Source organism: Haliotis rufescens, unplaced genomic scaffold (assembly GCF_023055435.1).
Source record: "Haliotis rufescens isolate VD_foot unplaced genomic scaffold, xgHalRufe1.0.p SCAF_111, whole genome shotgun sequence".
In the NCBI taxonomy this organism is placed as follows: domain Eukaryota; kingdom Metazoa; phylum Mollusca; class Gastropoda; order Lepetellida; family Haliotidae; genus Haliotis; species Haliotis rufescens.
This window is the reverse complement of record NW_025963793.1, coordinates 162,127-177,704: the sequence shown is the minus strand read 5'-3', so window position 1 is coordinate 177,704 and position 15,578 is coordinate 162,127. Positions and strand designations below refer to the sequence as shown.

General features: G+C 40.7%; 1 protein-coding gene across 1 annotated transcript in view; it reads right to left on the bottom strand.

Annotated features, from left to right (window-relative positions):
* The window catches only part of LOC124151318 (monocarboxylate transporter 10-like), a 35,965-nt gene that overhangs the window by 11,559 nt on the left and 8,828 nt on the right, over positions 1 to 15,578 (bottom strand). Inside the window, exons 2-4 of the mRNA XM_046523720.2 lie at positions 6,152 to 6,454; positions 3,276 to 3,577; positions 444 to 549 (exon numbers count right to left, since the gene is read on the bottom strand). Of these exons, the coding sequence (XP_046379676.2) occupies positions 444 to 549; positions 3,276 to 3,577; positions 6,152 to 6,454 (711 nt within the window). The remainder of the gene's footprint in view (positions 1 to 443; positions 550 to 3,275; positions 3,578 to 6,151; positions 6,455 to 15,578) is intronic.

Below are 15,578 nucleotides of genomic sequence, written 5' to 3'. Positions count from 1 at the left end.
TGAAAATAGTTGCTAATATTTTCAAATGCAATTTGTATGCATGTTTGTTGTTTGACGCCGCACTCGGCCACATGGCGGCGGTCTGTAAATAATGAAGTTTGGACCAGACAATCCAGTGATTGACATCATGAACATCGGTCTACGGAACTGGGATACGACGATATGCATCAACCAAGTCAGCGAGCCTGACCAGCCGACTCCTTGAGTCGCCTCTTACTACAAGCATTGGTTGCTGAAGAATCTTCACGGGAATGTATCATATAGCTGCTATAACAGTTAGAATGAAATATAAGATTACCCGTCGTCCTTGTTGATAACAAGGAAACATCTGTCCACTAAATGCAGTCGGACGTGTGTCAAGCTTAATATCAAGAATCCTTCGACACAATATTTAACTACAGTAATTACAGCTAATCGATTGAGAAGGACGTGCGTTTATTAACCTGAGAAAGCCGTGGCGAAACTCAATACGGCTTCCGCCATCCCCTCGTAACTCATACACATGGCCGCTACGCCTAGATCCATGTTGATAGATTCCATGTATTGCATCTGAAAGAGACAATGAGGGTTGTTCATTTGACGGGGCGAATAGAATCCACGTGCTCCTAGGGTGTGTTAGTAAATTAGTTATTTGGGGCTTCGTAGGGAATACTTTCAGGCACATTCCTGCGATATACGTTTAGAAAATGCATGTCATGGTATCCGAGTTGCGTGGATCGATGCTCATGTTAATCACTGAATTGTCTGGTCCAGACTCAATTATTTTCAGACCGCCGTCATTCAGCAGGAATATTGGTCAGTGCGGCTTTAAACAACAAACAAACAAATATACTATTCACAAAAAACGATATTTCTTTGTACAATGCCTGTTTCTGAAACTATGGGAAAAACATAACTGAGGATTAGCTCAAATAACTGAACTATGATCAGTTTACATTCTCTTACCTACTCGGTCTCCAAAAAGCGATTTTTTTTCTGTATGTTATATTTAAGAAATAAACGACGAGTGGGAGTATTTCTTATATGCGATGTCAACATTATTCAGAGCCTCGTGAATACTTCACAAACTCGGGAATTATTGACAGATCAAAAACACACGATATATTGAACGCCCTCAGTATCGTGTTACCATAGTTAAAGACTACGGGGTTGGATGTGAATGTGAAAATGGCTATCACGTCCATCTCTTCATGAGCCAGAAGGTTTTAGGTTAAAAGGATTGATTTACCTAGCGCCCTGCCGATGGAGGGAGTATGTGAAATATGACTCTATATATAGTGATGTGCTCATTTACTTTCAGACGCTTGTGAAAGGTTATGAGACAGATATGGTAAGAGGGACTATAGAAACTGACTTTCAGTGTAAGCGAAAGAATAAATAAGTAGTTACGACGTATCTAAGAGACACGTGTTCTAGATACGGTGGTATTGCAAGGCGGTTGTTTAATCTGTTACCTATTACCGATATGATTGATTTTTTACATAATATCAGTGTTTGATTATATCTTTCATTTTTATTGATTCCATTAATTAGTTATGACATCACGAAATGAATAAATATCAGTAAATACTTGATTTTATCCTGAAATAAATTAACGATATATTTTAAAATAAGGATTGATATCTTGAAATGAACTAATGATATCAGTGATTATCATGAAGTGGATAGTTTTGGATCGATCGATTGACCAATCCGGATGCAACTGAGACCACCTGGCAGAAACTATGTTTAAGCCCCATTTATCGATGCAAAGCCTCTTGCCCAATAAACATGTGTCTAACGTTCCCAATACGGTTGTTGTTGTTGTTGTTGTTGTTGTTTGTTGGTTGGTCATTTTGCTGTTGGTTTTTTGTTGGGGTTTTTTTGGGTTTTTTTTGGTTTTTTTTTTTTTGGGGGGGGGGGTCAGAATGTGTGGGTATATTCATACGCATTTCCCAAAGTTATTTGTTTTAGCGACCTTTTACATATTAAACATCGATTATTTTACATAAAAAACAGCATTATATGATAATTACCCTCGTGTGTTTCCGTATCACAAATATCATAAGGGGATATTGTGAATAGAAAATATATGTGTGTCATGCTCGCCGAAGGATCGGATAATAAATTTGGCATTCCTAATATATGGCATTTATGATACGAAAACACACGCAAGCCTCGCATTCTCCAAATTTTAGTTCTAAAATACAATAGTTATGACATAGAATAGAAACACGCCCAGCTTCTAATCTCTATTTATTACCCAACTATAAATGAATAATGATATCGTTAAATTAGTTGATTATATCAGTAAATGAATAATTGATATCAGTTAATGAAGTATTGATATCAATTACTGATATATAAAAAAACGGATAAATTAGTTAAATCAGTATTTCAAATTCTGATTTAATCAAATTTATTCACATCACCAAATATGGTTTATCAGTAATATTACAACAATTAATGATTTGAATTACTGATGTCATTACTTGAATTCCTTATATATAACGAATCAATTAAATGTATTGATCATATAGTAGTCCTCGATGAATTAATTGTGACATAAAATTAAATATTGATAATACATTGATGTCTTTAAATTAATTAAACATGACTCTGTTGTTTCAGACATTGTAACTTGATGTGCAGAGTTGCGTCCCTTAGTTGCAACAACATCCACTGGACTTGGGTTCGAATCCCACATTGTTTATACTTGGTTTCTGGCTCAATGATTTGGTTTACGACCTGCTTCACTTTGAACTTTCTCCCACATCAGGTTAACACGTCGTGATATAACTGAAATACTGTTCAAAGTGGTGTTATACGCAACTCATTCAGCCACACAGTCACTCACATTCGTGACCAACTCGTGTTATTCCGGGACAAGCCGAATAGCGACTCGTGCCTCTCTCGTGGCCATTTTTACGACTGGGTTTCGTCTAAGCGCAAACGGGCATAGTTAAAAGAATTGTCAATTCGTTGCATAATGAATACTTTTTCTTTCCCCTGTGTCATATATATGCCAGATGCTATTTAAAACACATCGGGATTTACGGTAGTATACAGTGTGATTGAACACGTTTAACTGTATCTACGGTATAATTTTAGATGCAATACGTGTAAAATCAAAAATTATTCCTGAGGGATTCTTTGACCGAAGAACTTGAAGTCATACGCGCATTCTGATTGGTTTGTCTTCTTTTCGCACATAACATTCATCGATAGGGGAACGAGTCTTCTTGCAGGTTACGGGAAGGGGCGAGTGGTCATTCACCGTTATCCCGAGTACTTACGAAGTGCACTTTAGGTACGTAGATGGCGAAGGACAGGAGGAAGATTCCCATTGTCCAAAGGCAAGTGTCGGTGATCAGGGCCGTTGAACACCCGACAAAGGGATGACCCGTACTTCCGTCTAAATCTTCGTACTGTTGGGGCGTCCTCTCATCTTCGGGTATTTCCGTCTTTTTCCGCATGATGATGTTGCAAAATAGTCCCACAACGAGCATAATTCCCCCGTATATTCTCATGGTATCTCGCCACGTGTCTGGGGCCACCCGATCCAGATGGGCACTGAGGGGGTTCATCAACATGGATCCTGAAATAACCGGGCTGTAAATAATCGAATCTGGACCAGACATTCCAGTGATTGACATCATGAGCATCGGTCTACGCAACTGGGATACGATGACATGCATCAACCAAGTCAGCGAGCCTGACCACCTGATGCCGTTAGTCGCCTTTTACGACAAGCATAGTCGCCTTTTACGGCAAGCATGGGTTGCTGAAGGTCTATTCTACCCCGAAATCTTCACGGGTCTGTGAATAGTATAATTGACACTGTGACAATGTAGTACAAACTAAACCTTTCTACATCAAAATGTACATTTATTGTAACAAATGCAATTGGGACAATGTTTTTAGTAAATGTTTGACATAAACAATTAAACTGTGGGAGTTCCGACTGCCGCAGCCCCATTCCCAATTACTCTTGGCCAACATTGAAAACGATTTTCTTTTTAGCCAATGGTCACAGGCATTATTTTGGTAGTGTCATAATATGAAATAATTTCTTGTTTTATGTATTCAAATCTTTGTATTAGTCCGTTTGTGTTACATCTATAAATAATTCACTCAAACAGTAAAATGATTGCCTTTATAGGGTCATTAGTGTTTTTCCTTTAACGCGCAATGTGATAAATGACTCACCACGTCAAACCGTTACTATGTCTGGCATGGATTCTGCTGCCATTTGGCCGAGTCAGCATCACAGACGTAATTTCTTTCCAAAATGTTACCAGCGAAAGGTTGAAATTGTCTTATCTTCAAATGAACTGAACATCGGATAAGCAGCTCAGCATCAATCTCGTGACAGCCACCCAAGCTATGTGCCAATAGATGACACATCCCCGACTGATTGTAAACTATTTCACTTTAAATTAACATCACGCCAGTCACAACCCTTTGATAGTCAGGCAGTGGCGCCGTGGGTCTCGTCTGCATTGGTAAACGTCGTCGGTAGCGACTATTCAATAATATGTGTACATCTATTTGTTGTGCGAGGGTACTTGCTGCTTGACAAAGTTCCATCAACTAGAACCTGGCCAACTAAACAATTAGAACCACTCTAGGTTTTTTTTTATTCATTTGGCGAAATTGAAACAAGGATGGTATACGTTGAAAAATATAGAAATGGCAAATCGATTAAGGGGAAGTAAATTCCTTGTGTATTTCCACATGGCCTAGAGATCCTTTGATCTCTAAAGAAGAGGCTACTTGACAAATTTTATCACCGACGTCTCCAAGGTCTTCTTGGACAAGTAACACACTCTCGTTGGTGAGGTGAAACGGGGTTTACGTCGCGTCCAAGATTATTGCACTTATATAGCGCCGATTTTATAGTGCTATGAAATACTATGCTGTTTAACAAGAATACCCCACTCAGACACAGTGTACTGACTCCGAGCCGACCAGTCCTTGTTTTAGCCCCTTAATGGCGAACACCAGACAGGGTTACAACAAGTACCATCTTTTAACGTCTTTTGGTATGACGTGACCGGGTATCGACCTTCCGCTCTCTAGACGGACACTCTACTACTAGACCGCAGAGGCGGTCCACTCACGTTGACTGTTATCTCGAAGTAGTGTTTACCTCGAAACTAATCCACAGTTTATCTTAACCCTTATGCTTATTTCAAGCCTTCTGTCTAATAACGTAAATGATGTCGAATTTTCTCTTTTGTCTTTACAATCACAATATGGCCGGATTATTCAAAGCTGTCGCTTGTCATGCCATGAGTCCGGGTTCGATTCCCTACATGGGTACAAAGGGTGAAGTCAATTTCTGGTCTCCCTGCCGTGATATTGCTGGAATATTGCTTAAAACGGCGTAAAAACTCACCTTTAGAATAACATGATTTTGTACATTCAATAGGATCAATCATCATTATATTGTTCAACATGATTCTGCGAAATCATGTTTCACAATATATTTATGTTTGATCGTAGCCTCATATAATAACTTATACAAAAGTCAGTTTCCTATTAATGTGCGTAAAGCCTTTCTGGAGAAGACGGAAATGGTCGAAATCGTTCAAAGTAATGCTTCCTGGGAAAGTCCGTCTCTAACTCGAAGAACTCTTATTGGAAAATGAAAATATACTGATTTCACGCCTGTGAAATGATGAAAATCAAGGCCGTAGTTAACTTTTTTTGACGGGGGGGGGTGGCGGGGGGCAAATATTTGTAGAAGTATCCTTTGTCCCCAACTTGATTAAAATAAAACTGTTTTCTATTAAAAAAAATCTAGGGGGGCAACTGCCCTCCCTGCCCCCCGGCTTGCTACGGCACTGAAAATATGCCGCGCAAAAGAAAGTTTACACTTGAAAATTGAATTTGTGAAAACAATTTCGAACGGTAGTTGGTTGAAAACACTGGCCCCAAAAACTGCAAAATTAAGGTTCAAAACACTACTATGATATTCGTATCAAATAGATCATCATCATCATCATTATCATCATCTTGTTTGTTTCATATCTTGTATACTTTCTTTTGTCCAGCAGTTTATATACATGTACGTGTACTTAAATCGCGTAAAATGGTTTGAAAAGACTATCACCGATGAAAGGAGTTGCTTAAGTTGGTGTAATGTCTGCAGATGCTTTTTACAAACCTACAGGACTCCCAACGTTCATCAGACTTGTTGCCAGAATGTGGTACTTATGTGACGAAGGGAAGTAACTCTCGATGAGGGCGTAAGGCGAGTTCATAACGAGGCTGGATCCGACGCCGAAGACGACGCAGTACGTGATAAACAACCAGCTCAGATCTGTGATGAAAGACGACAGGGTCATGGCGGCAGACGACAAGATGACGCCCACGAAGAAAAGCAGACATGTTGACAGACGCTTCTGTAGAGAGACAATCAGCCAGCAGAAAAGCCGATTAATGCCGAATGACAGGGCGCCGATCCACGCTGGAACAGAGATACAAATAACTGTCATTTGTGACCAACTCGTGTTATTCCGGGACAAGCCGAATAGCGACTCGTGCCCCTCCCGTGACAATTTTTGTGACCGGGTTCCTTCTTAGCACAAACGGGCATACCTAAAACAATTGTCAACTCGTTTTGTAATTTGTAATTGTAAAGCACATCGGGACATGCGGAATTATACAGTATGACTGAACACATTTAACTATGTCTTTGGGATATTTTTAGATGCAAGACATATGTAAAATCAAAAATTATTTCTGAGGGATTCTTTGACGAAGAACTTGAAATCATACGCGCATTCTGATTGGTTTGTCGTATTTTCGCACATAACTTTCATCGATAGGGGGACGAGTCTTCTTGCAGGTTACGGAAAGGGGCGAATCGTGACGAATGAAATAACTGTATTATGCTTTCCGATTGTCACTGGCTCCAAACAGCGAATTTCGGCGCCTGAGACGACTGGGCCACCCTGCCCCCTCGACAATGGGACACGAGATAAAATGTTTTCTAACGTGACAACCAGCAACATGCATACGTGGTCATAACTGTTCGGTGTCAAAGCGTAATAACAACAAGAGCATGATTCACAAATTCTCTAATATCGGTGTCACTCCAAGCTGCTTTCCTAAAATACAACCTACTAAACTGACACAGACACAGATGTTATTTCCCGAATGACCTGGATGTTCTCTTTCGTAAATTCGTGTTGAACATATTTAAAGATCAGATTTGTAAGTGGGTGAGTGCGTTTGGGTTTACGCGGTGGGTTTTGTGTAAATTAAAGGGACGAAACCCTTTCCATAATAAGGATGCAAAGAGATTTAGATTTTTTTAATTTATTTTACAATATGTTAATAAGAATGTTTGATTTAGTGCCTAACAATGAATTTATCTGTCACGTGACTGGCAAAGTCTAATTACGTTAGTTTATGTATGAATGGACGTAAATGGTTTATGTTATCTTCATGTAAAGCACGGTGTTATTATACTTTGGCATCTTGATATATCCACAACAAATTGCGCTAACTTCTCCAGAAAACAATCCACACCTCATGCTTTTTCAACGATTATTAGCATTATTATTTATTTATTTAATTATTTTTTTATTTATTTATTTAAAGAAAAGCTACCAAATCATTACTTTCGATGTATAGATTATCAAAATGAATTTAACACAAACATCCCCCTATTAATCTTTATATTAGTACATGTTTCATTGTAAAGTCCACACTATACATTTCGTGGCGCCTTGACAGAAGACTACATTCGTCCGAATCCCCCGGGCGACACACATTATTGACAAGTTGTTGACAAAAGAAATTTACTTGTTTTGTGTTATATGACGGCGGTCTGTAAATAATCGAGTCTGGACCAGACAAATCAGTGATTGATATCACATGCATCATTCTACGCAATTGGGATACGATGACATGCATCAACCAAGTCAGCGAGTCTGACCACCCGATCCCGTTAGTCGCCTCTTACGACGAGCATAGTCGCCTTTTACGACAAGTATGGGTTGCTGAAGACCTATTTTCCCCGGATCTTCACGGGCGGTTGACAGAAGAAAAAATATCCGTCATTGCCAAGTGGTGTTTAACTAACGATTAGTGGCGGTCGGATAGCCTAGTGGTTAAAGCGTTCGCTCGTCACGCCGAAGACCCGGGTTCCATTGCCCACATGGGTTAAAAGCCCATTTCTGGTGTCCCCCTCTGTGATATTGCTGGGAAATTGCTAACAGCGGTGTGAAGCCATACTCACTCACTCACTTTAACTAACAATTCAGTTAGTTGATTCCCGGTCAAAGTGGTGTTAGTTCTCGAATTCTTCTGTAGTTACCTTCTTACAGATGCCTGAATTGGCACCAGCCTTTAGCAAAGAGCTCATTGAAGACAATCATATATTATTCCTCCTAGTTCAAAAACCATTCGACTTCAAGCACACTCTTATATTTCGAACGAAAATGTGACCGCCTCCGTGGTCATACAAAAATCTTGGACACGACGTTAAACCACATTTCACCCCACCTCACCCCGACCGAAAATGTAAATGCCAACAGCTAGAACCGGAAACTCAAACAAGACTCGATACTCTGGAAAAGGCGAAAATCGCTGAGGCGTGGTCTGGTGGTTGCATGGTATTCCGAGGGACCTACCATTCAATATTCTGATCTGTGAGAGATGGAGCCAAATAGAAAGAACATAGCAGCACACACACACCTCCCGGCCCTCTCCATCACCCCCACCTCACCCCACCCCGCGACCATCACTGAAGTATACCAATTGGTCTGTCGGTTCCTGTCACAGGAGGAATTGGTAAGTTGGTATTGGCGTGTCCTTCACCAGGCCAGATCATATCACCTGGGCAGATAATACAAGTAGAGCATTGCATAGCTGTACCTTACTTTAACTTACAAAAAACGATCCCTATCGTGTAAGTAGATTATTTCATCTTGACACCGTACATATTGTAAGTATTTTGTTTTGGGGGTGTTTTTTTTGTTTGATTGATTGATAGAATTGTTCAAAATGTTACGAATGTCATTTTAAAGTAATTTGTTTTGCTTTCCCCGCCGTTCCTGTGCCGTCCTTGGAGAAACTACAGGCAAAAAAAATCATGTGTCAATATTTTTCATGAGCGAATCTCCTGTTTTGTTTTTCATTATTCAGGCAACGCGACGCATGCACAGACATTAAAAACGACGTCCCCGATTATGGCCACAAGTGAACTTAAAAACAGTTCTCTTTTTATCAAACGTCCAAAAGTACTGACAGAAAAAAGTAACTGTGGTGACGTAAATGAAAATAACAACATAATATTTTGTCATTCGTTTGATCAGTGTTTTATCACAACAATTTCATTGACAAACCTCATACCTTGAGACAGAGCGACACGCCAGAAAAAAAGGGTGGTGTAACAAATCAATTAACGATGTCAATGACATTGTGACAACCATTTTCGTTGATACAGGCGAGGTAGTCACCAGATGATTGAACAGCCTGGGGGAATGGCCCAAGGGAGGTTGCGTTACCGGCTGGTTCTGGTCCTGTCGTAGGCGTTGATCCATCTCAACCAAGACATGTCCTGTGGGAGGTCTGGAGAAACAACCGGCTATGGCAGTACAGCAATGTTATGCTTCTTCAAACAATCTGTTACAACACGTGCAACATGTGGGCGGCATCATCCTGCTGCAACGTGATGTTACTACCCAGCATTTGCAGTAGGGGAGCACATGGTCTCGGACGATGTCGTCCCGATGGCGTACGACATTCAATTTTCCATTAATAATAATGAGTTGTGTTCTTCCATGAGTTGTGATACCATCATACCATTACACTTCCATTACACAGGAGAGAGGAAGGTCCGGGGTTCGATCCCCGGCCGCTTCATACCAAAAGACGTTAAAAGATGGTACTTGTTGTTACCCTGTCTGGCGCTCGGCATTAAGGAGATAAAACAAGGACTGGTCGGCTCGGAGTCAGTATACTGTGTCTGAGTGGGGTATTCATGTTAAACTGTGGCATGGTATCTCAGTGAGCTAGCACTATAAATCGGCATTAGTCCGGACTAGTACAAGCAGCCACACAAACACACACACGTACATGCACGTCGCTATATAAGTGCAATAATCTTGGACGCGACGTTAAACCCCATTTCACCTCACCTCACCTCCATTACACACGTGAGTAACGCAAGGGTCGCTAAAACGTTCTCCTGGACGCCCTTAGACCCTTCCATGACCATCAAAGCTTTCCTGATAAAACCTGGACTCATCTGTGAAGAGTACACTGTCTCTCTCTTGTCTGAACCTGAGATGCTGTCTACGTCAAGCTAGACGCGTTTGACGGTGACGTTGCAGTAAAACCGGGCGTATCGCTTGACGTCAGGGCCGGATGTCGTGCTCTCTCAACCGGTTGCGTACGGTTCTGACACCAGTTGGTCTCAACCCAGGAATTGGGTTTCGATGAACATTAAAATGTCTGGCAACATCGTTTTGCGCCATTCCTGTTCCATTCATGCACACTCACGTCACGACGACGTTGCTTTTCAGCAAGTTGAGGCATTGCGTCAACGTTATTTACAGTTCAACGTAAGTATTTTCATGGGCACTTGATAGCTAAACAATCATTGTCTCCTGTTAACATTTGAAAACCGCGTATCACGACGACGTTGCTTTTCAGCAAGTTGAGGCATTGCGTCAACGTTATTTACAGTTAAACGTAAGTATTTTCATGGGCACTTGATAGCTAAACAATCATTGTCTCCTGTTAACATTTGAAAACCACGTATGTGAGTATCGTGCTCCAAACAAACACGCAAACATCCAAATTATGCGCCGTGCATGAACATGCACGTGCGAGTGAAAATCATGAAATTACAGTTGATGAGACGTCTTCATACATATGTATTGAAAGATGCATTATTTAATTTCAGATTAAGCGTAGTTTTACTGAGCTTTATATGAAGCAAGCAGACAGTCTCATACTATTTCATCCTAATGTGTGCCATGTTTAGAGTATGTCACAAGCAGGCAGTTTACATCCATGGAATTAATCCTTAGAAAATCGTTTCTGGAAAGTTACAACGCAACCTCCGTTAACCAACCTGTGCAAAGACTTCATTGCACAGGGTGGCCCAGTCGTCTAAGGCGCCGCGATTCGCTGTGCAGAGTTGCGTCCCTTGGGCACGCCAGAAACCTATGATTGTTGGTTCGAATCCCGGTACGCCCCGATTATGTTTCCAGGTTTGTCAGCACCATACCCGTGCTCGTGGGTTTCACCGAAGTAGTAAACGTCTAAGACCTGCATCACTTGGGGCTTTCCTCCCACATTAAGCTATAACGCCGTTATATAACTGGAATACTGTTAAAAGCGACGTTAAACCCAACTCACCCACTCACTCATTGCACAGCGTAGCACTACAATTCGTCATGTTCTCGACATGTTCGCGAGGTATCGTGGTATTGTAACGGTTTTGCGCAGCATTTAAATGAAGCTATGTGTCGAATCTAAAACTATAAGTATTTTTAAGTATTTTTATATCAAGAACAAGTTTCTGTGCTCTTAGTTATACGATCTTTCAGATAAAAAACAGTGTTAAAATATTCGCGTTTATAGTTTAAACAAAGTCGTTCGTTGATGAAAGCAAAGGAAATCTTACTGATACCAATTAACGATTTACAAAGGATGGAAAGATTCTAGCTGTGACGTTTGTTTTATCGATCGGTACAGCCATATTGGTGCGGTTTTGGTTCTTTTATGTTTCCAAATATTTTTAATAACAAATTGCCACAAAGAAACTGCTTACGTTCGTCTCGTTACAGCAAGGGCAAAGTTGTTTGGTCATATTAATACAAGAGGATTACAAGCAACAAACGTTCGACAAAGAATATTAACTGAGAAGTAGAAAATGATTAAATGAGTCTACTTTTCAAAGACTAAAGTAAAAACTTAAAGTTCCTGTAACCAACTGAACATGCATGTCGTTTAGTTAGTGCCTTTGTGTCCGTGTATTGATTGTTCTGGGGAAAGATGTTTTCGTATATGATTGCCCTTGACCTTGTTACCGGTTGGCCAAGGAACTTCAAGTTTTCCTGATCATGACAGATATTGAGACCATGTTGGTTGCCTTCTTATATATTGTTTAGCGTGTACACTCTTCTGGATGTTTGTTTTGTATTCCGGTCGTCAACAGTATTGACACTTTTTAGCGATTGGTGCAGGTTTAGCGCTAATTAGAATGGTGTTTCAGATTAGGACGGCGAGTGTGAGGTATGGAGACAAAACGCCCCACAAATATGTTCAATAATTATTACGAATGGATAAGTTGTAATAGTATCTACGAATTAAATTTTTGTATAAACCAAAGGCGACATTGCTGAAACAATAATAGAGAGATTCTATTTCTGAAGTCGCATTGTCGCCTTGTGGCGCATTAAAAAAAATAACGCTTTTTTTACACATATTTGATGGGGCGACAATGCGACAATTTTGACATGGTAAAATAAAAAAGATTATACACAACGCGACAATGCGACCAATTGCCATACTGACACATTGTCGCATTGTCGCGCTTTGGTTACTATAGACTCTTTTTGCTTGTTTTTGGAAGGGCGACAATGCGTCAATGTGACAACGCGACAATGTCCCTTATAGGATTCCATAGATAAAAAATTCATTTTTGCACCCGATGAAGGAGTAAGACGTTTTCCACGTAATAAAGAATTTGACATCCATACATTCTCTTCCTTATGTGTATTGCTTCTATATACCTTTCAAAGACTCGATTCGTGATGCACGTGTGAAATTGACAAGGTTTCAAACGAATCTATTTCTGCAAAGGTGACAACCGACAGACATCGGGTTATTTAATCTATTCCTCCAAAGGGGACAACCAACAGACGTGGGGTTGTTTAATCTATTCCTCCAAAGGGGACAACCAACAGACGTGGGGTTGTTTAATCTATTCCTCCAAAGGGGACAACCAACAGACATCGGGTTATTTAATCTATTTCTGCAAAGGGGACAACCAACAGACATGGGGTTGTTTAATCTATTCCTGCAAAGGGGACAACCAACAGACATCGGGTTGTTTAATCTATTCCTCCAAAGGGGACAACCAACAGACATCGGGTTATTTAATCTATTCCTTCAAAGGGGACAACCAACAGACCTGGGGTTGTTTAATCTATTCCTTCAAAGGGGACAACCAACTGAAATAGGGTTATATAATCTATTCCTCCAAAGGGGACAACCAACAGACATGGGGTTGTTTAATCTATTCCTGCAAAGGGGACAGCCAACAGACATGGGGTTGTTTAATCTATTCCTCCAAAGGGGACAACCAACAGACATCGGGTTATTTAATCTATTCCTTCAAAGGGGACAACCAACTGAAATAGGGTTATATAATCTATTCCTCCAAAGGGGACAACTAACAGACATGGGGTTGTTTAATCTATTCCTGCAAAGGGGACAACCAACTGAAATAGGGTTATATAATCTATTCCTCCAAAGGGGACAACCAACAGACATGGGGTTGTTTAATCTATTCCTGCAAAGGGGACAACCAACAGACCTGGGGTTGTTTAATCTATTCCTCCAAAGGGGACAACCAACAGACATCGGGTTATTTAATCTATTCCTTCAAAGGGGACAACCAACAGACCTGGGGTTGTTTAATCTATTCCTGCAAAGGGGACAACCAACAGACATGGGGTTGTTTAATCTATTCCTCCAAAGGGGACAACCAACAGACATGGGGTTGTTTAATCTATTCCTCCAAAGGGGACAACCAACAGACCTGGGGTTGTTTAATCTATTCCTGCAAAGGGGACAACCAACAGACATGGGGTTGTTTAATCTATTCCTCCAAAGGGGACAACCAACAGACATGGGGTTGTTTAATCTATTTCTGCAAAGGGAACAATCGACTGACACAAGTCAATTTAATCTATTTAGATATAATTGATTTATGCTCCGAGGGTCATGATGGCTCATGAAGATAATGTCCAAGAGTGAGTGGATTTTGTTTTATGCCGCAGTCAGAAATATACCAAAGAAAGCAAATAGGGAAACGCACTCTCGTTCAGACAGTAAGTGACTAAATTCGAAAACTGCAAAATGAAAACCACTGTCTGTTTTAAGCATGAGGAGGAATCCACGAATGAACAATGAACCAAGTCAAAAAGCCTAATCACCCAATCCACAATAAGGTGGGACCTGGTCTCCACACAGGACAATGGACATAGGTGCATGGCACATACACCAACTACCTTGCCAGGCTAAAGAAAGTGTACACGTGAAGATTGGATTTGTCAAAACAATTACATTATTAAAACTAGGCTTATTATTATTACTAGGCTGAAAACAGTCACCGAAACACTGCAAACTTAAGGTCCAAAACACAACTCATGATACCCGTGTCAAATACATCACCATCGAATAACCATTTCTTGTTCGTTTCATTTTGAGCCACCATCAAACATGGGTGTATATTTTCTTTTGCCGGCAGGATAATATATTGGTTGAAGGTCATCTGTGTATTACTAAATATATTTCCCAAATCAACACAATCATAATGCTCATCTTCCTGGAAGTGACAGTATCTCTGACACATTGACTATTTCTGTCGACATCACCTTTACAGCCAGCCGGTTCGCAATATTAGTCTTGGTAATTATGGAAACCTTGTAACGAACATATGTCAGTCTGATGTTAGTAGTGTATGGTATACCAAGAATTTCAGTACGTTTATTTTCTTACTTATAGCCTTGAAGAGTGAGTATTGTTTCACGTGGCACAATATTGTTAACTGTATCACATCAGCCTTTAGATATTCTCGTTTTGTCAAACAAACCAGTGGTAGATATCATGAGCGACGTCCCATGCCGTCGGGGCAGGATGACACACAATCAGCCAAACACGGAAATCCTTCGGAAAGAACGATGACTTCTATGATGATGTTAGTAAATAACATCTTAAATTGCACATAAACACAAATTTGAGCTCCCATATGACTGACATCATGAGCATCTATCCACGCAATTGGGATACGATGACATGCATCAACCCGATCCCGTTTGTCGCCTCTTACGACAAGCATGGTTTGCTGAAGACCTATTTTACCCCGGATCTTCACTGGTCTATTGTACTTGGAGACATGAACAGTAGAGAGTGAGTGGAGAGTGAGTGAGTTGGGTTTAACGCCGCTTTTAACAATATTCCAGTTATATCGCGGCGTGTCAGCTTAATGTGGGAGGAAGTGACGCAGGTCTCAGACGTTTACTACTTCGGTGAAACCCACGAGCACGGGTATGGTGCTGACAAACCTAGAAACATGACCGGGGCGTACCGGGATTCGAGCCCACAATCATAGCGTGTCTGGCGTGCCCAAGGGTATGCACAATGGAAAAGGAGTGACCTGGAAAATTAAATTCAGCAGCGGGAGACTCTAAACGTTTCTGGGACATGATAAAGTGTGTGTCAGGACGACCGCAACGCCCCACCCTATTGATAAACAAGACTTGGATGGGGACTATTTCTCGTCGCTGTATTCTGAACCAATTGGTATTCAGGATGATCTTGGTTAGGTGGAGGACATAGTG